The 25182-nt window shown below is 39.4% G+C and overlaps 1 protein-coding gene across 4 annotated transcripts in view; it reads left to right on the top strand.

Moving 5' to 3' along the window:
- Window positions 1–1574: 1574 nt before the first annotated feature.
- SP4 (Sp4 transcription factor) overlaps window positions 1575–25182 on the top strand; it is a 69585-nt gene continuing 45977 nt past the window's right edge. For 3 of the 4 annotated variants that reach the window (XM_074340831.2, XM_019727489.3, XM_074340832.2), the window contains exons 1-3: window positions 1681–1897; window positions 2305–2420; window positions 2927–4481. In XM_074340831.2, coding sequence (XP_074196932.1) covers window positions 1891–1897; window positions 2305–2420; window positions 2927–4481 — 1678 coding nt within the window. In that variant the 5' untranslated portion in view covers window positions 1681–1890. Of the gene's footprint in view, window positions 1898–2304; window positions 2421–2926; window positions 4482–25182 lie in introns of all 4 variants that reach the window. The other variant, XM_074340833.2, reaches the window with a different exon arrangement.

Genomic DNA, 25182 nt, shown 5'->3' with positions numbered 1-25182 from the left:
GAATTGCTTTGTCTTGCTGCACTGCTGGCTTTGTCATCAGCGGATGTTGCAATTAGTTTAACAAGCAAAGGATATGCCAGTCAAGTGCAGCAGCACCTGGGACCTCCTCACCGTTGCAACTTGTCAGGCCTCAGGCAGGAGACAGAAAACGCTCAAGGCTGTGTGTGGAGCCCAGGTAAAAAAGTTAAGTGCGTGGCTGTGAGCCTGGTGTATAAGGGGGCCTTGTCCCCAACGCCAATGTTTACATTAGCAATTCACTTCCACCTTTGGTACGCTTAACCAGACGCTGATTATATTCCATGAGATCATGGACTTTGGAGGAAAGCTGGGGTCAGGAGACTGCTCCAGTGCATTTGACAATAAAATGCTTTGTACAGCTAGATGTAAACTCCACCTGCCCATAAGCTTATGTTGAACAGTGACTGGTGCTGGCCCAAATGGAGCTGGGCTTTTCTTCACCTCGAGAATCTTGTGAGGCAGATAAGAAGTCCACCAACCACTCTGGCTATTGGACAAAACACGATGCAACCTTAGAAGGCGGGTCATTGCTCTGCTCCAGCAGCCAGCCAGAGACAAATAAAATGGAAGCTCCTTCTCTGCGGGAAAGCAGGCCTCGGATTTGAAGCGGGGGCCTCAGGGAGGGAGGTAAGCAAAGACAGGAAAGGCGAAGGCGCTTCTCCAAGAAGCCGGGTTCATTCAAACCCGGAGGACAGCAAACCCCGCCTCCCCATGCCGCCGCCCGCTCAATCGCCGAGCGCTTCGGGTGTGAGCTCGCCCCGCGGGGAGCGGCTTGAAGCCGAGGAGGCGGTGGCAGAGGTGGTTTGGGCAGCCCCGCGCGGCGGATAGGCCCAGGCAAACAACACCCATTCCCCCTCCTCCTCGCTCAGTTCAACTCCCACTCGGCCCCGGCCACGCCCTGCCGCCACCGCCCCCTCGGGCAGCTTTCCGCTTGGCAGCCCGGCCTCGGTCGGGGGCGGGAGGGAAGGCGGTGCCATTGAGGGGCCGCCGCGGCCGCGAGAAACTACAAAGGCCGACAGCCTTTGCGGCAGTGCCCCGCCCCCTTACTCCTACCACTCAGCGCGCGTCACCAGGGGCTCAGCCAATAGGGCCCAAGCCAGGGAAAAAGGGCGCCCGGGTCCGGATGCGCCTCAGGAAAGGCATGCTCCTTATGCGGGGGCAGCGGGCAGTTCACACGGCGCGCCGAGCCGTCGGTGGTCGGTGCGCATCCTCACCCGCCTCTCTCGCTTCTCTTGAGCGATAGCCCTACTTTTTTCTTTAGTGGCAATTCCGGGGGATGCTGGAGCAGGTTTTTGAGGGGAGGGCGCTGGGAAATGAGTAGGGGGCGGGATATCCTGAGACAACAAGTTTGGCTGTATGGAGAGCCTACCGGCAGCGCGCCTGAGCTAGAACGCCGAGAGAAAGAGCGCTAGAGGAGCCAAGGGAGGAAAAGAAAAGCTGCAGAAAGAATAACCCCGAGAAAGGGGGTGGAGAGGAGGCGGCCCCAGCGCCCCGGCCCCCGGCAGGTCGGCGGCCAATCCGCTGGGGGAAGGGGTGGAGAGTCGGCGGCTCCGGCGGAGAGAGGCCGAGGGGGGTGGGGAGTCGGCCGGGCTCGCACCGCCCTGGCCCCGCCCCCGGCCCGCGCCGCCGCCCGCGCCGCGCGCCGCCGCTGTCAATCAAGGGCGAGTCAGCCGGGCTCGGGCGGAGAGAGGAGCTGCTACGCCACAGCCCAGCGGCGGCCATTCGCGGAAAAAGAGGCAGAGCCTGTGCCAGCTACAGCCTCCTCCGAGCCACCGCGGGCGGGCGGGACCGGCCTCTCCTCCCGCCTCGCCCCCACCCCCACCCACCTCTATCCCAGTGTCTCCGTCTGAGGGTTTGTCCTGTTAATGCGGGATGAGCGGTACGTATTCTCCACCCCCCTCGGTCTCCTTCACCACCTCCCTCTCTCCCTCCCTCCCCAGACCCTGCTTGGTTCTCCCCCTCCCCCGGGGCCGCTGAGATGCTTTAAGGGGAGGAGGAGAGGGCGGGAGGGAATCAAGGGGAGGGAAGGAGGGTTGTGTTTTGTCTTAATGTCTGAGAACAACCTCCTTCTGGGTGTTGCTCTGGAGCGGATGGGTCGGGTTTCAAACCACGTTTTGTGATATCCCCCTCCTCCCTTCCCTCTTCTCCCCCACCCCCTGCCGGTGTGCGCGGATCGCGGGTTTATGGAGATTAATGTTCGGGGGGAGGGGGAGAAGAGGAGAGGGGGCAGACGAATAGTAATAATCCTAATAACCTGTTGTCGTGTGTATGGGGGGTTTGTTGCAGATCAGAAGAAGGAGGAGGAGGAGGAGGCGGCGGCGGCAGTGGCGATGGCTACAGAAGGAGGGAAAACCTCTGAGCCAGAGAGTAACAATAAAAAACCCAAAACCTCAGGCTCCCAGGTAAAAGCAAACATATAAAAAAAATTCATCACGAAACTGTAAGGGGAGAGAGGGAGTTATGTCCTTTAAATATCCAGAAATGAAAAACAGAATAAAAATGTTTATCCACTCAAAGCATCTTTCTGCGAGTGAGGAAGTTAAATTGTAAATTCATAAAGATTTCACGTTTTGGGGTAACGTTGTTTAAAATTACATCAGGAACTCAGCCTATAAGAAAACGGTGTGTATTTTTCCCAAGGGCATTTTGAGTTTAGGAAAATAACACTTTAAGCAAGTTGGTTAGACATTTCCTTTTATTTAAACTTTATGTTAGAGGATCTGCTACCTTATTCCTATATCTTAACTGTTTTTGTTAATATTTCTTTTTTTGATTTCTGCCACTTCCTGAGTGAGTTCTGAAATGTAGAGCTGTCAAAGTAAATAAATAAGCCCTTCCCAACTACTGGCCTCCACTAAATCCGCCCACTTTTTTTTCCCCCTCTCCTTTACCATCCCATTTTGGGTAGGATTCTCAGCCCTCTCCTCTGGCTTTACTGGCAGCTACTTGCAGCAAAATAGGGACTCCTGGTGAAAATCAAGCAACTGGACAACAGCAAATTATTATAGATCCAAGCCAAGGATTGGTGCAGCTTCAAAACCAACCACAACAGCTAGAACTGGTAACAACACAACTTGCTGGGAACGCTTGGCAACTTGTTGCCTCCACTCCTCCTGCTTCAAAAGAAAATAACGTTTCTCAACCAGCTTCTAGTTCATCTAGTTCTTCCAGCAGTAATAACGGGAGTGCATCTCCTACAAAAACTAAATCAGGTAATTCTTCCACCCCTGGTCAATTTCAAGTCATACAAGTACAAAACCCAAGTGGTAGTGTACAGTACCAAGTGATTCCACAACTTCAGACAGTGGAAGGTCAGCAAATTCAGATCAATCCAACCAGTAGTTCATCTCTACAGGATTTGCAGGGTCAAATTCAGCTCATTTCTGCAGGTAGTAATCAAGCTATACTCACAGCTGCTAACAGGACAGCTTCTGGGAATATTCTTGCTCAAAACCTGGCAAATCAGACAGTTCCAGTCCAAATTAGACCTGGTGTTTCAATACCACTGCAATTACAGACCCTTCCTGGTACTCAGGCTCAAGTTGTAACAACCCTACCAATTAACATTGGAGGAGTGACTTTAGCTTTGCCAGTGATAAACAACGTGGCTGCAGGAGGAGGGACTGGGCAGGTCGGCCAGCCTGCTACTACTACTGATAGTGGGACTTCCAATGGGAGTCAGTTAGTTTCCACACCCACCACCACCACTGCTTCCGCCAGTACTATGCCGGAATCGCCCTCCTCCTCCACTACCTGCACAACCACTGCTTCAACATCTCTAACGAGCAGTGACACATTGGTGAGCTCAGCAGATGCGGGCCAGTATGCAAGCACATCAGCCAGTAATTCTGAACGCACTGTTGAAGAATCTCAAACACCTGCTGCTACTGAGTGTGAAGCCCAGAGCTCCAGTCAGCTTCAGTCTAATGGAATACAGAACACACAGGATCAATCAAATTCTCTTCAGCAGGTGCAAATTGTAGGCCAGCCTATCTTACAGCAGATCCAGATCCAACAGCCTCAGCAACAGATAATTCAGGCTATTCCACCACAGTCATTTCAGCTCCAGCCAGGGCAGACAATTCAGACCATCCAGCAGCAGCCTTTGCAGAATGTTCAACTTCAAGCAGTAAATCCGACTCAGGTGCTTATCAGGGCTCCAACTTTAACACCTTCAGGGCAAATCAGTTGGCAAACTGTACAGGTTCAGAATATTCAGAGTCTTTCCAATTTGCAAGTTCAGAATGCTGGGTTATCCCAACAGTTAACCATCACCCCAGTGTCCTCAAGTGGTGGCACAACTCTTGCTCAGATTGCTCCCGTGGCTGTTGCTGGTGCCCCAATAACTTTGAATACTGCCCAGCTTGCATCAGTGCCTAACCTTCAGACTGTGAGCGTTGCCAATCTGGGTGCTGCAGGCGTTCAAGTGCAAGGAGTTCCAGTTACAATCACTAGTGTTGCAGGTAAGTTACTACAGTTTTCTCTTTAAGATCCATTTATACAGTTTTTAATAATCAGTTACTGTTTTTCTTCGCTAATTCTTAGGTTTGACATAGACCTCTGAAGTAAACAATCATAAGGAATCTAAAATACACAGGAATGTCATACCAACTACCATAGCTCAGTAATCATTATGTGACCTGTTCACATTTGTACATTTTAGTGCTAGGTTTATGTGTTAAATATGAATATGTTAGTTTTATAAAACTCTTCCATGGAACAAAACTTCCTGGTTAGAATCATAATTGTCTTCTGTAATTTAGAGATCATATTGGAGTACACTTGAAGTCTTCGGAAAGAACTAGTCAAAATGATTATATCTTCCTTAAGGGAAAGTAGTTCTAACTTTCAATTAGTATACACTTGTGAGTCTGTTGTAGTTTTAATTCTACTTTGTAATAAGGCTGGCTTAAATTATCTTAATTTGAGAGTTAACTTCTCATGCTTCAGCATCCTGTTGCCCATGCTTTTGTGTTTTATTATACAGTATTGTTTTAAACTAGATATTGATGCAGTTGAGAGATGATTTTAAGTTGAAAATTAACTTTTGTCTCCTTTTCTGCTAAAACCAGGGTTTGCTTAGGCTTTTGAGTTAATAGTCCTTCACTTATAAAATTATATTTAAGTACATCTTATGGTCGTATGTTGTTTATAGGTGTTTTTAATGTGAAGTTGATGGAAAGCAATTAAAAATGAAGATAGTAAAATGTCACCAATTAGAATTAATTGTGGTCATTTTAAAACCAGTTATAAAGCAGTTATTTATTCTGCATATAAATAATACTTCTGAAGTATTTAGAAAACTAGTCAAGTATTTTAATCTCTCTGTATTGGTCTTATTTTATCTAATACCTTTTGTGTTCTAGTAATTAAACACTTTTCATTGATTCTAACTTGGTGAAAACCTCATTGTGGGTTTAGTGCCTTTGGTACTTCCAGACCTCTTTAGTTAAATATTTGTATTTTGATAATCTGCAATGAATAAGCATATCACTTTTGAATGACCTTTCTTGAAACAAGTTTTAGAAAAATTATGCTCAGGTTCTTGTTTTACAGTTAATACCTAAAGTAGATGTATATATTTAAAATTGGAAATTGCTGGATAGAATTCTCTGATTCGGGAGAACAGAGATTACATGTTTCGTGTAAACCCATTACCTCTAAACCACAGTTATCCAGTTGAATTTTCTGTGGTGATGGAGATGGTCTAATCTGTTTTATCCAACGTATTAGCCACTAGCCATGTGTGGCTATTGAGCCCTTAAAATGTGACTTGTGCAACTGAGAAACTGATGTTAAATTTTGTTTACTTTTAATTTAAACAGGCACATGTGGCTAATGGCTCCTGTGTTGACAGGACCGTAATCTAGTCAAGGAGTATTTTGTGTGTGGTACTTTTTCCCCTAAAACTATTACAGCACAGTTATATAAGTGTTTCTGTGGATTACGGTCCTTAGTTTTCTATGTTCCTACTCTTTTTCTAAACATTGACAATAACTTCAGTATTTCAGAAAATTGTGTTTTTGGTGGGTTGAATGTCAGTTTGCATTGTCAAAGCAAAAGTTATTTCACTTGTATTTTGTCTTGTCTTAAAGATCAGTTAGTGAATTTTGATTAAGAGAATTGAGTAATTTATAATTTACATTAGATATAATCAATTCTGTTCTTTAACATCAGTCACAACCTAGAGTTTTTGCCCTTGCCCATTGGTAAGCCAATGGTGCTAAGAGTATGATCTGACCACCTAACTCTGATTCACTTGAATGATGCATTATTACAAACACAGGGTCCAGCTTCTAGAACTGTAATTTTGGGGGGATGTGGTCAGGGAATTGCCTTTTCAAACAAACTTTCCAGGTGATTCTAAGTCTCACTGAAATGTGAAAACCAAGGGGTATAGTCATTAGCAGTGAACCAGAAGGCAAAATGTGGAAGCAGATGGGTGTGGAGCTCGTTCATAAGTGTTTCTCAGAGAATGGATTTTGATGGCAGATACAATTTACAGTTTTTATTCCACAAACATATATTGACTGGCTGCCTGCTGAGCATTTGCTTCCAACAGGTGTGTTTAGCCCTTCATTTTCAGGGGTAATTTTTTTTATTTAAAGAGTTTACATGATGTGGCAGGGGGCACTTAAGTATATGAGGAAATTTGAACTTTGCATAATTGTTTTTTTCTCGTAAAACCAAAGATTTTGAATTTTGTTGACATTGAGGGGTCTATGTTCTAATAGATATGCTCAATCATGTTACAAAGACCAGAACTGGACCCTGATTTCTACAAATCTTTGCAGTTAATCTGGGCCGAGTTTGCAGATTTTACCTTATTTCCTAGCATACTAGGGGCTTGACAAATTTTTGCTGAATTAAGGTGTAGAAGATGATGGAGAAGATAGCAATTTGGAATTGAGAGCAATACCCTGGAGTAGTTTTAATGAAGCTAATGAAATAGCTGTTTTCATTAATTTTTTTTGACTTTGAGTTTTAAGACATTAAGAGTGTGACCTGGGGTACTTTCTGTCTCTAGAAGGGAGAGAATGAGCAGGTGCATCTGGTGTCCCTTTATAAATGAGGCCTGGGAATGCAGGTCTTTTAACTTTGTGTCTCCATTCACTATTTAGTACTTTTTGGTTATTTTAGGTCCCTTCCCCCAGGAGAACATTATTGTTTAATTTATGGGCGAAAATTTGCTCTAAATATTCATGACAACCCTTTCCAGGGCTTGAAAAAATTAATAGTAGTTAGCTTTAATAGAATATAACAGCTAGCTCAAGAACAAGGCACTAGAAGTTTTCCACCATCCATCCTCAGAGATACTTTTCAGGAGGTAGGGAAGGGTCTGAATGATAAGGGCTGAAAACGGAAAAGAAAAAAAAAAGTTGTACAAGGTAAATTAAGTAAAACCAGTTCTTGAAGCTGGGGAGCTTCATACGTGATTTTATGAAATGAGAATGTTAGTGACCACCTACAGGGAACCGCTTTACCGCTTTCTTAATAATGTATTCCTCATAATGTGTTTGTGTGGTTTGGTCTCAGCTTGAAATCCTGAGTTCCAGGCTGAGCATCTAGCATTTAGACTTATAGTAGGAACTAAATACATGTACTCCCTACATGCTATTGTTTGTTCCTTGTTGGGATTTTGAGTTTGACTTTAACTAAAGGAAAAGCAGAAATCCTATTATAAGAGCAGAGGTAACAACCATTGTACTGTTGGTTTAAAAACATCTTTTCTTTTAACTAAGTGAGCAAAGTGGACGATGTTTGCTCAAAAAGAACTACCTGTTTCTTCAGTGCACTTTGGCAGCCCTAGATAAATGAACTTTAGGAGTTCTGTCTCCTAAAGAATTTAGAATATGTAGGAACCATTGATCTAAATCTGTAATTAACTTTCATTGGCCAGCAATTTGATTGAGTTTTGGCCCTAATCATCACATACAGTAACAGATCATGCTTTTGCTTGCTGTGTGGATATTTCTTTGTCAATTTTAGGCGCAATTAACATTTTTATGCTCATTCTCACACAAAGGAACTTCAGACTTGAGGATAAGAAATTGGCTCTTCGAGAACTTGTCTCTCTTACGTTACTCTACTCCGTTCGGGATTTAAATAATGAGACCTGTGGATGTCCTAAAACCAGAAATGGGAAGGCCAGTTTTTCATTATTGGTGACCATGAGGACCAAAGAAAATAATTGACATTTACATTTAATTTAAAAACCTAGTCCAGTAGTAGCAACCTCTTACACCAAACTTTTTTTTTAGAGCTATTGAGAATAGAAAATTGACTTAAAGTTTAATACAAATATGTTTTTTCTTTGCTATACATAGTCTATTAATTTGGGTATCCCTAGTAGGCATCTTAATAAAATATATACACGTTATACAAATATACACACATCTACATGCACACACACATATGTTTGTATATGTATACATATGCCCCTGTGTTTGGTGGTGGTTTCTTTTTTCAGAGAAGTCAGGTTTATTCCTTTAATTTTGTTTTTCTAAAATCTTCTAATTCTGTTTGTTATAGATTGGAATTAATTATGAGGAACTTTGTCTTGTACCCTGTGAAGTGATTTAGGCTCTGAACTACCAAGTTGGTTTTACCCATTAGATGATGGATAGCATCACCTTTAAGATTTGTTGACGATGACAAAACAGTATTGTTGCCTATTTTTAAGATTTTCATGGAAGATGAAAAAGTACTCAATGTAGAGCCACATTAATTTTTAAAAGGGCATCTTTGAGAGGGATTTCATGATAGAGAGGTGCAAGAGAAACAGTTTTAATCATCCTCTTTTCAAATCTGAATCAGAATAAATAAAAAGTAATACTTAAGGAATATTGGAGCAGGTATACAAGCCAATTGAAGGAAGAAAAAGGAAGCTTGATAAAGAATGAAGATAAAGTTGCTATACATAGATTTTGTAGAAATAACAGACGTACAAAATCATGGAATTTTAGTTTGAAAGGATCTTTGAGGTCATTGCTCACCAGTTGTAGCCTTTTGGTATTGCTGCTGAAGTCTATTTATAAAAGAATTTTGTGTTTTTACTGTTATGTAAAAGCAGAAATATGGGTCAGAGGTTCTGCAGGGCTCCATGAAGTACTGTAGGGATGACATAGTAAGGACTAACAGTGAAAGAGGGAACCTGGCCTGATACCAGAGCATATGTATGTGTGGGCTCTTCTGTACTCTTCTCATCTAGGTGTGAAATGAGAGTGGATGTTCATAGTGCTTGTCGTTTTGCTACCTAGTGAATGAGCAAATTGTGGCAAAGGAAACCTGTTGAACCACAAATTGCTCATGTAAGTATATGGCGAGATAAAGGCTTAATGAAATTGTAGTTAACTAGGTAACTTAAAGATAACTGACCATCTCTTCCTGTCCCTCATTCCTTAGTGGTATTTTAGAAATGAAGAAACTGAAGCCCAGAAAGGTTGAATGACTTTCTGGTACTTTGTGGCAAAGTGAGGGCTAGAAACTTGGCTTCTGTGCTCGGTGTCTTTCTGCTGTATTTAGAGTTTTGTTATCCTAATCTTTTGCTAGTAAGTGTGTAAATGTAGCTGAGGTTTAGTTTAGGGACCAGAGGGGGAGTATCCAGCGTGTTTGTCTTCTTCCAGAAAGACTGCCTGTTTATTTTCACTGGATATTATTCTGCCTTAGTATGTTGAATACGATACCGGTGAAAAGTACAATTCTCTTATGTCTCCTTGTTATTGAATTTAATGGTGGAACCTAAGTGGTATTATTTTGTTCTTTCTTGAAAGAGCAAATTCATACTAAAGAGATGAGTAAATTCTTTGTGAAGGTAAGCAAATCCTCAGGCTGTTGAGATAATATTGTATCTTTTCCCAAACTATAGTTAGAAATGGATTTTTTAAAAAAATGAAACTTATGGAGGGAGAAAACAAACATTTATTTTTTACCTAGTGTGTGTTAAACGCTGGGCTGGACATTTATATTAACTCATTAAAACCTACAATATCCTTGTAAGATTGGTATTACTGTGCCCACTTTACAGAGAGCCTCACTGAGCTCTAATTGCTGTACGCAGATCTGCCCTCCAGTAAGTGGTAGACCCGTGATTTAAAATCATCTCTGCTTCTGAGGCTTTTGTTCATGTGACATAAGGTAAAAGGATAAGTCCACAGAGAAAGGCTGTTTTTCACCCTTTTGTGTCTGATGCATACTTTAAATCCTTTAAAAGGTAAGCAATTTTGAAAATTAAAATACTGACTATGCAGTTACGGTTTCTTCTAGCCCTAATATTCTGGCACTGACAGACAATTATGACCAAAGGTAGTAAAAGAAGTGGTAAGTAGAAACTAGTGTGGTTGCATGGAGACCTCTGTGTGAAGCTCAGATTTTAAAATACTGTATGTGGAAAATAGAAGGAGGCACATAGGATTAAGAATGAAAACAAAAAGCAGCTTGACATTTTAGGAATAATGTCAGGAAAACAGAAACCCATAAAAAAGTCAGGCTTTTAAAATTATTTTAAACAGTTTCTTATGGCTTTAAGTCAAAGCAAGAGACACCCATTGCTTGAGCAAACTGGTATAATGTGGAGAGGACAGAGAGAAGGCAGAGCTTCTTTCTTCTTCTGTTAACCAGCAAGGAAAATACAGTTCCAGCGGGAATGACTAGAGCTGTAACTCACTCGGAGATATTTGTTCAAGGTAAGTGAGGAGAGGAAGGACATTCAGAGGCTTTTCGGAAGTCTGGATCATCCAGAAGAATGCTCTCCTAGAGATCAGCAGGAACTCAGGCCAGTTTCAGGAACTTGAAAATTATGCATCATGGAAAACTTGAGCATGAATAAGCACATCACTTTAAAAAAAAAATCCTAAACTGCAGACAAATCAGCTTGATAACCATCCTTAGCAAAGTCCCTTGAATGAATTACTGAGAGGTTTCAGATGAGATCCAATGGAAATAATATCAACACAGTGTATCTGGATTTCAGTACTGATAGTCATGATTTCTCTAAAGGCTCACACTTGCTTACTCAGTTATATGAAAAATGTTGGCTGTCCACCTCAGTTGAGGCTTCTGGTATTAGGGCATGGGAGTCTATCCTTGAGAGAGTCCTGTTTCACGTTTTTCGCAAATACCATACTTGAAGGATGGTGTATTTACTGAATTCAAAGATGAGACAAAACTGGGAGATGCTGCTAATAATTATGAGAGGGATAGAATTGTGATTCTGAGTGATCTTAATAGGCTAGAATGCTGGTCCAGAATTAGCAAGGTAAATACAACAGGTGAGAGCCTCTATTTAAAGGGATTGCGGGCATTGAATACCTACAAGATGAAAAACTTGGCTGGGCAGCAGGACAAGTAAAGACGATTTGGGGCATATTGACCTTAATATGAACTAAGAGTAGAATAAAGCTCCTCCTGGACTTTGTGCTTGTCAGGCCATTTCTGCAACATTGTGTACTATTGTGTACTGTATTAGATGGCACATTTTAAATGGGGCAAGGAGGAGTCCCAGAATGAAGAGTGTAGAAAACATTTCATACTAGCAATAACTGAAGACTGGTCATTTTTGTTGTTAAAAGAAAACAAGAGAAAGTGTGACATATGAAGGGCTGGGTTTTATGAAATTGAAACAGCTCTGTTTTGTCTGGCCCTGGGAAAACAATGGAATGTGATGTGTTTGTGTATATACATGGACTAGAGCTGTACAATAATACAAAGCCTTCGTTCGTCAGGTTATGACCTTCCTATCATTAGAGGCTGGATATCCATCTATCAAAGACAGTATAGAATATAGAAGAATTTTTTGTACTGTATAGAGAGTTTGATTAGATGAACTCTGAGTCTTCGTCTATTTCTAAAATTTAAGATTCTGTGAATGTTTGAGTCCATGGTCCTGTTCGGGGTACTTCATCCATCACATGGTGAGAGTGCTCTCTATAAGTCAGTTAAACTTAGATGAGTAAGTGTTTACATATTGGAGGGGAGGGGTTGAGGGTCACACTTACCATTTTTCTTATAAGAGCTGTATGATTACGGTGAATTCTATTAAAGAATAAATGCAGTACTTGAATTCACAAATTAATAGATTTTTGTTCTTCATTATTTGTTAGACTTACTGACTGCTCTTAGGTTGTATTTTTATGGGTCATGTGCACTTTTATATGGTGATGACCAAAGCATTAGTATTTTAAACATATACTTCAGTGTCCAACATTGAATTTGTAGTTAGGACATTTTGTCAGTAGCTCTTTAACCATGGTCATGTTTCTGATACTGTCACTTTGGTATGAACGATGTGATTACTTTTTCTTGAGTGGAATTAGCAGTTGGAAAATCTAAGATCCCAGTGGACTACAAACTCTGAGAAGCATTTACAGCCTCAAATTTGTTAATTTACACTGTGGAGTAAGCGAATCCATTATCCCTGTCATTTTGGCTCAGAATATCTAGCATCTAGGTGTTTTTAAAACAAAATTTGAGACCTGAGACTCTTGAACAGAAAAAGTAGTAATTCAGGTGTATGAAGGGTCTCCTTTCCTTAGGTATAATAAAATTAGGAGCAGGAACTCTGTGCTTGGTTGGAGGGGTGGTTCAAGTAGTAGGTTTATTATTACTGCACACATGTGTACTGAGAGGCTTCCTACAGTACAAGTATTTTGTGTTTTGTGTTGGTCAGTCAAGGTATGGCCACAAGAGGAAATACAGGAAAAAAAAGTTTATCATACTCATGGGTCCTGGAGAGACAGAGTCACTATCCACAGAGAAAGGGTCACATGGGAGGGACTTGCCACAACCAAACAGGTGGAAGCAGAGAACAGAGCAAGGACCCATGGGCAGGTGCCTTTACTGGGGGGTCAGGGTGGAGTACACAAGAAAAGGTGTGGGGGAGTTCATTGGTGTGTATTACTGTTACTAGGTCACTGTCAGGGGAAGCTAGGAAGGGAAACTCCTGGCAGGAGCCACCCGTATCACACCGTGCATCTGATTCCCTGGGCGGGGTGCTCATAGCCTGCTTGTGGGGATGTTGAGGCAGCAGGAAAAAGTGACATTTTAAAATTCATAATACAACAGGACTAAGAATTCAAACCTTTACATTTTTGTTCAGATGATACTCCCAGTTGTTCACCCTGAGCAAACAAGTTACAATAGGAGCCTCATTCCTTTCTTCACTTTAAAATTTGTAGTATTAATTCCTTCCCTCTTTACCTCATAGAGTTGTAAAGATCAGATAATATGTATAAAAAGGCTTTGAATGTTACGAAGAAAACTGTATGTGGAAGTTGGTAACCTGCTAAAATCTCTACATAGCAACACCTACTAGAAGAATGTGAAATAGTAAAGTGAGGGAATGACTAGTTTTAGATATGGATATTAGCTTGAGTTAAATATCAGCGCTAAACAAGAGAGAGTTGTGTAAAAGGACTATCTGAAAGTTTCGGTGGAGTGCAACCAAGGATATGGGGAGAGGTGCAGGTGGAAAAGAAGCAGTAGGTTTCAGTGTAGTGAGAACTAAATGCCTGCTGTGTGCTCTCAGTCTGTTAGGCTCTGAATGTACTAATCTGTCTTAAAAGGATGCTTATATTGGGAAGATAAGGCTTGCATATATGAAACAATTACATGGTAGCTGCAATTGCATGTGAGCATTTATACTTTAGTACTGGGTTTTAAGGTATGGAAAATGAGTATGAAAGCTCAGAGACAAGTGAAATCAGTGGATTTGAATAAACAGGAAGGAAGGAAGGATGGAAGGAAAGAAGGTAGGCTTTTTTTGTTTTGGAGATAGGACTTGAAACAAGGCCTTGAAGGTTGGTTTGGAAAGTGGACATCTGAGACTTTGGGTCAGGTGGAGAGGTGAGGACAGAGGGTGTCTTGAGCCAGGTGGCCTCACATTGAAGCTTGCAGCTAACACAGGGCGTGGTATTCTCTCTCTCTGCTCCATAGAGACGTAGTGGTCTCACAGAGAGGCTCAGCGTACCCCAGGTGAACAGCCTGTCGCCCCTGCTTCAGCCAGAGAAGTTGTGTGTTTATGGGATTGTTTCCTAACATTTGGTTTGAAGAAGAGAGTTTGCCAGAATAATAAAAGTAAGTTTGAAAAACATGAATCTAGTAGGGGGAAGGAATTGAATGGAAAGACTTGTTATGCAAATATTCGAGTATTTCTCTGTAGATAAAAGTATGGAAAAGTTATAAACCAGGAGCCCAATAAAAAGAATGTCGTTGCTGTAATTTAGTCATGAATTCACAGTGGCCTCTAGAAAGAGTATGACAGTGAAGTTGCTTAATATAAAAGACAGGTTGTCAAACTTCTCTTTAGTACACAGAATGGTGACATGAAAGAAAGGGTAAGGGATTAGGTGAAAACATCTGGCTTGCTTGTTCTTTTCCTCTACTCTGTACCCAGCATGGTAATGGGCATTGAAAAACTGAAGAACAATAAGATGTATTTGCTGCCCTCGCAGAATTTTACCTGTTGTGGGAGATATACTGCATTTCTTCGCTTCTAAGACGTACTTTGTCTATTTTTTTCATTTTAATATCTTTGAAATTGGAATACACCCTATAATCATAGGCATGTCACAGTTTAATTAGCTGAATTTTTTCTTTCTTATGATCACTTGCATCTTAGATTCAATGGAATATGATTAATAACTATATTAATTAAATTACAGTGTGGCATTTGATTTATAAAGGCTGTGAGTGAGGTATTATAGAATCCCAGAGGGGGGGAAAAACTAGTTCTGCTTGTAGGGTTGTGGGAATGTTTTTATGAAGAGGGTGGTAACTGAGCTTGGACTTGAAGAATGACTAAAAGTTTGCTAGGTCAGGACAAGAAGGGTCATTTCAGGTTATGTTGGATTTTACATGCAGTTTGCAAATTCAGTTAAAGAGCCTTCTATATGCATTGCAAAGTCCAGGCGTGGATGAAGAAATTGTAGTACACATTCAAGTTGGATGTGAACCTTCTCCAGGCAGGGCCTGGGCCGTACATATATACCTTTTTCTCACACACTGAACATCGCTCAGTACATACAGTCCTGACAGTGAACAGGTGCAGAGCTTTGATTTCGTAGGAGACTGGGATGGACGGACCCTTGGAATAGATTCGAGATGCACACTTGAAAAGGAGTGAGAGAGTTTATGATCATAAAAGGAAAAGTGATTAGTAAAATGAAATAAAAGGAATTTACATCTGATTGTTTCATGTGTTTGGTAAACAGTTGCAGGTGAGAGTCTTAACAGTGAGAGGAGTTTTGATGAGAAAAATCAAAGTTATTGAAAGTTTCCAGGTCGTTTCTGTCCCTCTGAAGTTATGATGTAGGTGCCTCATACTGTGGCCAGTAAGAGAGGGTTTAGTACAGTTCTGTAAATAATGAGTCAAGTTACCAGAGCTTTTTGTCCACAGAAGCGGAGCTGCTTTTGCACAGGAGTGTAGGACCCAGATAGTGACCTGTGCTGTGGTAAGTGGGTACCTGTGCCTGGTGTGGGGTTTGGGGAGGCGATGGGAAGTCCTTGTTCGGTTGTAGTTGAGGGTGTCTAGGCCAGGGAGTTGAGGAGAAGAGGGAAGAGGACGACGAGATGCATATGATGACAAGTACTAACTGGATTTATATAGTAGGAGAAATAATTATACTTAAATCCTGCTTGTCTCCCATATATGTAAATCTACGTATGAGCCAATTTGAGACGTTAACATTGGACAGATATTTGTCATAAATACTATAAACTATAACACGCTTATTGAAGCAGTAATTGGATTAGTTAGTGGTTTTATTAATATCGTTTTATAAAGTTAAAGTGCATTGTATTTTTATTTCCAGAATTTCTCGCATCTTTTATCCTCATTGGTAAGATGTGAGTGCCTATATTGATTTTAATGACAGGGCAGGTAAATGGTTTCAGTAGCCTTTTGATAGACTTGCATCCATTTCATGGACTCCCTGCTGGCAGACTGCACCCATTCAATTGAGTCAGCAAATAGGAACTCAGCACCGTATTGTGAGGCTCCTTGTGTTCATTGTGAGGTTGAACAACATGGGACTGAATTCCCACTTCCATATTGTTCTAATAGGAAAGAAACCATTCAGTTTTTCTTTCATGAATTAAACCAGAAGTAAAGGGGTTCTTTAACCCTTACATTTGTTTTCTATTTGGGCTCACATTCACTGCATGTTTATAGTATGCAGATACTGTGTGCAGCACTTGATATATTCATTTACTCTTCAGAGCATCCTATAAAGTTAAGTATTATTGTCAGGTGCAAAAACTGAGGCCTAGAGGTAAAGAACTTGCTCAAGACCATATAAACCAAACCCATTCTGTCTCTAGAGCCCCATGCTTTAACCATTACCACTTACTGTCTCTCCCATATGCTTCTATGTCTGTGTTTTCTGATTATTTGTGGTATTAATTCATTGTTTGTCTCTTATGTATCAGACACTACGGTGTTTAAGCATTTTATATGTATTAACTCATTTAATTTTTGCAATTCTGTGAAGAATGTAACAATGGGTTATAAAACAGGAAACCAAGGCTGTCAGAGGTTAATATCTTAGCTAGGGTCATATAAGGTCATACAGTATGTTAGGCAGGTAGTAAGTGAGAAGACTGTATGAGGCTGGTCTAGCTGAGCAGGACTATCACTTACTCTTACAGCTGAGCAGTACTTAAGTATCTTATGGTAATTGCTGTTGTATATTCAATAAGGCACTGATTCCTGTATTTTTAGCTGAGCACTCTACTCTTTATCTCTGTTGGGGCACGGGGTATATATGCCACAGAGAGAGTTAGAGTTTTAAAAAGTTTTCTTTGTGGTATCCTGTGTTGATTGGTATCCACCATGGGAATTTAAGGCTAATAACATTTCCTTTATTAAGTATATGTGTGTACTATAAACCAATTTTGAATGAGTTTTTAAAAAGAGATTCCAGAATTATAAGCCATAGAGAAGTCTTATGTTTTATTGTCATTAACATTTGTAAAACAATAACATTAACATTTAATATAATTAAATATAGTTTTATTAAATATAACCAACATATAGTAATAATATTTATATTTCTATACATTAATGTTTATGTTAATTACATTAAGATAAAATTAATAAAATTGTCAAATTAATTTATGAGACCTGTATTTCATGACTTGCTTCTTGATAAGTATGTTACATGTCAGTAGATAGGAATGTATTTACTTTCTAAAGGAAATATCATTAAAAAATGACTTTATGTAAACCCAAAGGCCATAAGAATTTGTGTTCTTCATATAATTCTGCATGTCATTTTTATGTAGCATTAATTCATTTGTCAGAGATGGTGCTATAACTTTATTATTGTTGTCTAGTGAATAAACAATAAAAAAGAAATATTTGAGTATCTGCTACTATATACCAGACATGGTTCTAGGTGCTGACTATGTATAATTTTCATACTAGAAGGCAAACATGTTTCCATAAGCAGTTTGTGATGAGCAGAAATAACTGAGACATTTAAGAAAAGAGCTCTGTGTTCTTTATCTGTACAGGTTATCGCTATCATTAAATAGTTACGTCACCTTTGGAAATGGAGTTCTTGGTTTTTTCCTCCTGTTAAACAGTGAAATGTAGTCGTACCTCAGTTTTCGAATGTAATACGTTCCAGAAGACTGTTAGAGTTCTGAAACATTCGAAAACCGAGGCATGGTTTCCCCATAGAAAGTAATGCAAAATGGATTAATCCGTTCCATACCTTTAAAATCAACCCCTAAAAGTGCAAATTTAGTATGAATTTTACTATCTAATGATACCATAGATCCATAAAATTTACAGTGTTCGTAAACTGAAATGTTCATCAACAGAGACGTTTGAAAACCGAGGTACCGCTGTATTTGTATATGTACAGGGTGTGATCAAACAATACCATGAATATTTAAATAAAAAATATTATTACAGTAAAAGACACACTACTATTACTCCCCCTCAAAATAATCCCCCTCACTTCAAACACACTTATCCCATCATTCTTGCCACTTTCAGAAGCAGTTCTGGAGTCCTCTTTCATGAGTATCTTTAGTTGCACTGTCGTGGCTGCCTTGATAACCTGAATCATTTTGACTTTGGGGAAGAGCCAGAAGTCACACTGCCAGATCCAGTGAATAAGTTGGATGAGGACACACTGTAATGTTTTTATTTGACAGAAATTGCCGTATACCAGAAACAATGTGTGATATGGAACGTTGTCATGATGGAGGATGATTTACAGCACACTTTAAAACACACCTTCTCTCAACCATAGCTCACACCCGACTGGCTGCACCGAACAAGTTGAAACTTGTCACACACTTACTAAGGTTCGATGTACCGTTTCCTGTATTGAAGATCCCTGCCTTTCCATAGATGGCATTCAGAAGCAGCATTCACCGTATTTTTTGATCGCAACAGAAAGGCTCTGTGTCACACATCGCTTCTGGTATGGCAATTTCTGTCAAATAAAAGCATGACGGTGTGTCCTCACCCACCTTACTCACATCTAGCACTGTGCGACTTCTGGCTCTTCCCCAAAATCAAAATGACCATGAAAGGTAAACGTTCTGAATCGATTCAGGACACGGAGGCAGCCATGACAGCGCAACTAAAGACACTCAAAGAGGACTTCCAGAACTGCTTCGGAAAGTGGCAAGAACGATGGGATTAGTGTGTTCGAAGCGAGAGGGAGTATTTTAAGGCGGATTAATGGCAATGTATATTTTGTAGTAGATTTTTTTGATTTAGCCATTCACTGTACGTTTTGATTGCATGCCATATATATTTTGTAAAATGACGTATTTCGAGATATTTTTGTTTAGTGTTAAAATTCTATAATTTTAAGCACAAATGTTTGAAACCAATTGAGCTTAAATTTTACTTCAGTGAGCCAAGAAGAAAACAATATTTCTAGTTTTTAAATCAAATTGATTACTTTTGGAGTAAAACTATGAATGAGATGTCAGTATTTCAAAAAAGGAAGGTTTTGTTTTTGTTTTTGCAAATCTTTGAAGCCAGATCTAATATTGAATCTAATTCTATCGTCCTTTAAAGAAGGTCAGTCATCTAGGTTTGAGTCATTTTTAAGGATTCACAGCATATTTTAGAAAATGATTCGCCACCATCCTTTTAAGTAGGCACGTGCCCCGCCTTCAGCAACAGCAAAGATGAGGGCCAGGGCCCTGAACCCTTGGGCATTCAGATTACCATCTGGGACCTCATCTGACTACTCAGAGTGCCCTTGCCAGGAGGTATAGACACTGAAGATGCCTGGTCAAGACCAGCTGTCCTTTAAGGCAGGGAGTATGCTTGCTTAAGCCAGAGCTTCTTTAGCTAATAAGCAGCATAGATAGCCCTGAAGAGTAACTTTGCAGAGAGTGCTCTGGTTGAATTTACCTCCTATCTTTTACAAAAGCTAATTCCTTCCTGATCTCCAGACCAAAGATTTTGCTGCCTTCTGGCCCTCCAACTTTACAGTGTCCATCCCTACCTGCCTATCCATTTTATTGGCATCTCATGAATTAGACTTCTAGTCTGCCTGCCCCAGGGACAGTAGTGTAAAATACAGAAATTTAGAAGCAGAGGAGTTAGGTGGATCTTTGTACCTCAGTTGCAAAGGAGAAGACTTTTTACTCCGATTTTAGAACATAAAAAATATGACAGCTGATTAGTAGTCCAGAGAGATCTCTTAAGAGCAGTAGTATCTTCATCTGCTTGAACTTTAGAACTTTCTGCTAAAGCTATAAAGCAGGGAGAACACCATTTTCAGCCTCACAGCTATGGGCACAAATAGGATTGAATATTAGATTCCAGCTGCTACCTTGGGAAGAAAGTACTTCTTTAAATACTGGCTTGCACTAATGTCAAGATGCGTTTATAGGATTACTTCTGTGAAGAATTTTTTTTTTTTAATGATAAAACCAGAGTTTTTTTAAATACAGGAATTTCAAAAGAATTTTTAATACGCTTTTTTGGATTTCATTTGGTAAGTTAATTCAAATTTATAGAAACACTTTTAAAAGTACATACATTTAATAACGTGTGGTTACTGTGAAACAAAAGAGCTGTTTTTGAAATCATGTCTTAGAAAAGTTTTGTGAGGACTAGCATTCTACTGTTACACAGAAGTTGAAAAAATCAAAACGAAACAAAAACCAAAGATAATTGTGCCTTCAAATACCACTTACAGGTACCCCTAGTAAAGAATTTATATTTTATTAGTTATTAAGAATCCTACATACTTTTCCATATGTTAGTCCAGTTGTTACAGTAAAGGCCATTGAGTAATCCTCAGTGGTTAAGCACGGCTATTTGTTTGTACATAATAATACTATAGGTTTAACTTAAAATGAAGGAGATGTTGTGGTGCTGGTGAAAATAGCGGTGAACAAGAATCAAAACCAAGCTTTCAGTTCTCTGGTCTGCGAGTTACTGCCTGTGATTTGGGGCTGTCCTTTACCTTTCCTGAACGTTGGTCGTAATCACCTGTAAAATGAAGATAAACTGCCTATGCATAGTGCTTTTCTGAGGATTAATGGAGTAACTTGTGAAAATATTTTGTAAATGCCAAAGCAAATGTAAACCATTGTTAATTTGTATAAATTCACCCTTATTCTTTTAAATTAATATGTGTTTAGCATTTTGCAGTCTCATTTTTTATCACATGGTCATTTTTGTATATAGTGCAATGCTGGTATATAGTGAACGTTCAATAAATATCCAGTAGAAATGAGACTTCTCTATTAGCTTAATTGGGAGTGTTAGCTACAGGTTCTATTGTCTGTATTCTGGTGTCTTGCTGACTCTGGAGGGACTGTCCCTTCCAGGGTTGACCAATTCCTAGAGATAGTAAATACCTCCCCCTTGAATGTGCTTTTCAGATACACACCAACCAATCCAGAGCTCACTCTCCAACCACGTTCTTTATCTCCCTCACACTTCAGGCCACTGTTCCCCTGCTTTAATCACCCCAAGGCCAGGTACCAGAACAACTAGGGACAGTCCCTATGTCCCAGAGCCCTCTGAAATTATTTACTTATTTAATACATTTTCTTGGGGAATATTGGTGAACAGTGTTTCTCGAGGGCCCATCAGCTCCAAGTCGTTGCCACTCAGTCTAGTTCTGCAGGGCACAGCTCAGCTCCAAGTCTAGTCGCCGTCCTCAATCCTTAGTTGCAGGGGGCGCAGCCCACCATCCCATGCGGGAATCGAATCGGCAACCTTGTTGTTGGGAGCTTGCGCTCCAAGCAACTGAGCGATCGGCCACCTCTCCAGAAGCTCGGCGGCAGCTCACTGTCTTCAATCTAATTGTGGAGGCCGCAACTCACAGGCCCATGTGGGAATCGAACCGGCAACCCTGGTGTTCAGAGCTGTGCTCCAACCAACTGAGCCACCCGGCCACCCCTGAAATTATTTAAACTAGCCAATCCCAAGCCTGTTTCCCCTGCCTCACCTTTTCCTTCATGTGGAAACCACAATAATGGCTCTCGCCCACAATTCCTCCCCCTCCTTCTGCCTCCTGCCCAACCGTGGTGCTCCCTATGCGGCCCCTGTGGCGTGGTGTGCCCCCTCCTCTTGGGAACTGAACAACAGACTGTCTTTTCAGTAGCATTCTCTCATCTGTTAGCCTTACTGTGTCTCAGATTTTCTGTTAATACATTGTATTTTAAAACAGTGGGCTACTGATGCATTTTATAATTCTTATGGCAAAGAGTCTTATTAAGAAAGAGTATTAATTAAATATTGCTAAATTTAAAGTTTTCTTTAGAACTTGAATAGAGATTTCAGAATGGTATTAATATGAATGTTTATTTAGGTAAATATATAAATACATGCATGTTAAATAAATTTTTATTTAACCTCAATGGAAGATTACAGAAATTCCGATCTCTGAGCTGTCTTTACAGATCATCTTTGGTTGAGCTCTTTCTGTTTATAAGTAAAAAAAAACTGAGGCCCAAAGTGCATATGTAGTTCACGTTTTTAGTTGTTGACCAAGTCAGGTCTAACTCCTTGAGGCTTAAGTAGACATGCAAGTGTCATAAGCTTTTTTATTAGGAAGAAATTACAGGCAAGTTTTCTTGCTTCTTCAGTTTCTCAGGGGAATAGGTCTTAAAGTTAATTTTGTTTTTTCCTGTCCCAAGTGGCAGTGGTTTGGTTGCCAAGTAATTGTTCCAATGAACAGTTTTTTTTTTTCATCTAGCAAAACTAAAATTTAATATAATTATTTAATTTTTATTGTATAAACTTTTTAATAGTAGAATGTAGATATTTTATGTCCAAAATTCACCCATTTTGGTATCTCAGCTTTTTTCTTAGTTTTGTTTTTGGTATTAGAGTCACAAACTTAGAAACTTGTCATGGCCTTTTATAACTTAGGTACTTTGTTGTAATCATTTTCCAGTATGTGTACTTTTATGATAAATTTGACTGGGTCAAGGGATCATATGCTTAACTGAGATAATATGGGAAGGAGCTGTTGAGAGATCAGTGGATTATAGTTAACCAAAAAATGAGTTAGGAATTTTAGTGGGTTTTTCTTCATGTGATTGTTGGTTTGCACTTTATTTTTTTGGTAGCCGTAATATTAAGAGGTAAATATATAAGATTTGGGGTGAAATAGCTTTCTGCTGTGTTCTGTATTGCTGTGTCTTTCTGTAAATATTAGATCAAGTTTGATTTTTTCCCACATTTGAAGAAAGTAATTAAGCAGGGTATACCTTATTTATTTATTTATTTTATTAACCATTGTTATGCTTCTTGCTGAAAGTTTGCTGAGAAAATCAAGTCCTAGGTGAATTTTTCTATATCTATACTTTCAAAGGTCAAAGTGATTACAAACTGAATTGAATCATGATTTCTCAATAGGGTATACCTTATTGAGGAAAGGTGTTAAATCTCTTCCCACGAAAATCTTTCATGTACTACCTCCTATCTTGTTCTAGAATTGCGTGTCAGATGCTGCTTAGGGATCTTTTCATTTTCTACATAAGAAAAATTGTATTTTTGATCATAGAATAAAGCACTTAGCAATTTCTTTATAATATAACCTTAAATCGTAGAGGATGATGTAGAATACTCTGGTTTGGGAACTCATGGGTGTAAAAAATAAATAAATAAATAAAAAATAATTCCCTGCCAGATTTACTATCTATCCTTTCCTTGCCAGCTCTTATTACCTGGTCTGTTACTGCCACAGCTTTCAGCTTCTGTAATGGAAAATAAATAGCTATAAATGGGAGCTAACTAAGCAATGGTCCACTGTACTACTTCTAATAGTACCCTGATCGTCCTGGCCTCCGCCACTGTACTTTGACAGTACCTTGTATATAGTTGGTACTTAATTAATATTTGATTGAATAGATGCAGCTCTATTGAAAGAATTTGCTTTGTATTTAATTATTTGATTCCACTTCCCATGAATATGTGGGAATTTTTCAAAACTTGGCAATTATTTTAAGGACTAATATTTATTTCAGCTGTAGTAAGCATACAGAAACTTTGTATTTCACCTTTTGGAATGCTTTGCCTTTTTTGTTAATTGAATAAAAGATGATCATTTTATTACTCTCCTGATAGCATGAGAAGTTCAATACTCTGTAAAATAAAATCTTCTGATTTTATTTAATGATATGTATCAGTTTTATATTGACTTGGTGTTTTGTAACTGGTACTGAAAGTTACATTAAACAATTAAATTTTTTTCTTGTGTTTTAGCATTATAGTTCCTTTTCATATTGAGATGTTAGATATTCACCTGGACAGCCATACTCCAGGTACTGTAAATCTGTCAAATTTTATAGTTTTCTATTTAGGATTTTTAAATGATTCAGTTCTTTGTTGACTAATTAAAACTAAGATTTTTATGTGATGCAAATCCACTGGTAGCCTTTAGGAGACCTTAAGTTAGTAACATTTTAGGTTTTCTAAAAAATATAACTAAATGTAGGTTTGTGTTTTCCAAGACATTCTCTAAGTTTATATGTAGTAGGTCTAGAAATAAGAACACTTGCATATTCATTTCCTTTCTAGAATCATCCACAGCAAGCAGGTCAAAGAGTATTTGATCATGAATAGATCATTGTCTGCTCTAGCTGATAAAGCACATTGAGTTTTTTCAAGGGACAGCAAAATAGACATGTAAAATAATAATTAAACTCTCTTATGTGACAAAGGGGGAAGGGATATGAATATGATCCACTAGTTTTCTTTCCATTAGTTCTTTTACTTTATATCGTTTATTTCCTGTCAGTTGCCATTTTTATGGTTTAATGCACATGTGTGTAATAATATTGACAGATATCTTAGTTGTGAGCAATTAATGAAATAAACCACTAGTCTGCAAAATAGTAATATAGGTATTGTAAATTCATGGCCTTTTGGAGCTTTATGGTGATGAAGAAATTAAAAAGACCAAATAATTAAACTTAAGAATTCTTATAAGTATGTTGAAGAGGAAATTTAGAGATCATTTGTTAAAAGAATTAGGCTTTGATTACAATTTTACAGTGAAGTTTATTCCTTTCTTTGCACACGTCTTTAAATTGTTCAGGTTAGTCTCTTCCATCAAATGCACAGACAGTTCCCCTGTCTGTTTCTTTTTTCCAGTCTCAGCGTGGCCTCTTCTTTATATCGTTAGTTGTAGGAGTTCTAAGGTTTATTTTTATAAATGGTTTTTAAAAAGTTAATCAGGTTGTAAATTCATGTAAGTGAATAAAACCTTTTCCTTGACAATGTTCTAATTACTTCCTGCCCCCAAATATGCTAAATATTTGTGTCCAAGAAAGTCAATATAATTTTTTTAAAAATCCTCTGTCCCCTTAAAGATGTGCTCATACTCTTCTCATCTTAATTGGAAGTGAAAAGAGATGACTAGAACTGAATTCCCCACAATAGAAGATGGTTCTGGATTGCATGATAGAGGATGTAGGATGGTTCATATGTGGTTAGAATAATCCCCTTCCACATTTTTAGAGAAAATCAGGGGTTAGTTCATCTACCCTTAAAAGAAGAAAGCTAGTATTTCCTGGTTGCTCCATTTGCTATGTAGAGAGATGTAGCTTAAAATAGTCATCTATGGGGTTAGACATGACAGCCTAACAGTGGCGGCCCGGCCTCCCTTGGCCCTGAACTGTGCAACTATTTTAAGCTGTGACCCTAAGAACTGACAGAGCATA

The sequence above is a fragment of the Rhinolophus sinicus genome, chromosome 4, assembly GCF_057876585.1.
Source record: "Rhinolophus sinicus isolate RSI-liver-muscle chromosome 4, RSI-T2T, whole genome shotgun sequence".
Taxonomy (NCBI): Eukaryota; Metazoa; Chordata; class Mammalia; order Chiroptera; family Rhinolophidae; genus Rhinolophus; species Rhinolophus sinicus.
This window is presented reverse-complemented; position numbering and strand designations above follow the sequence as displayed.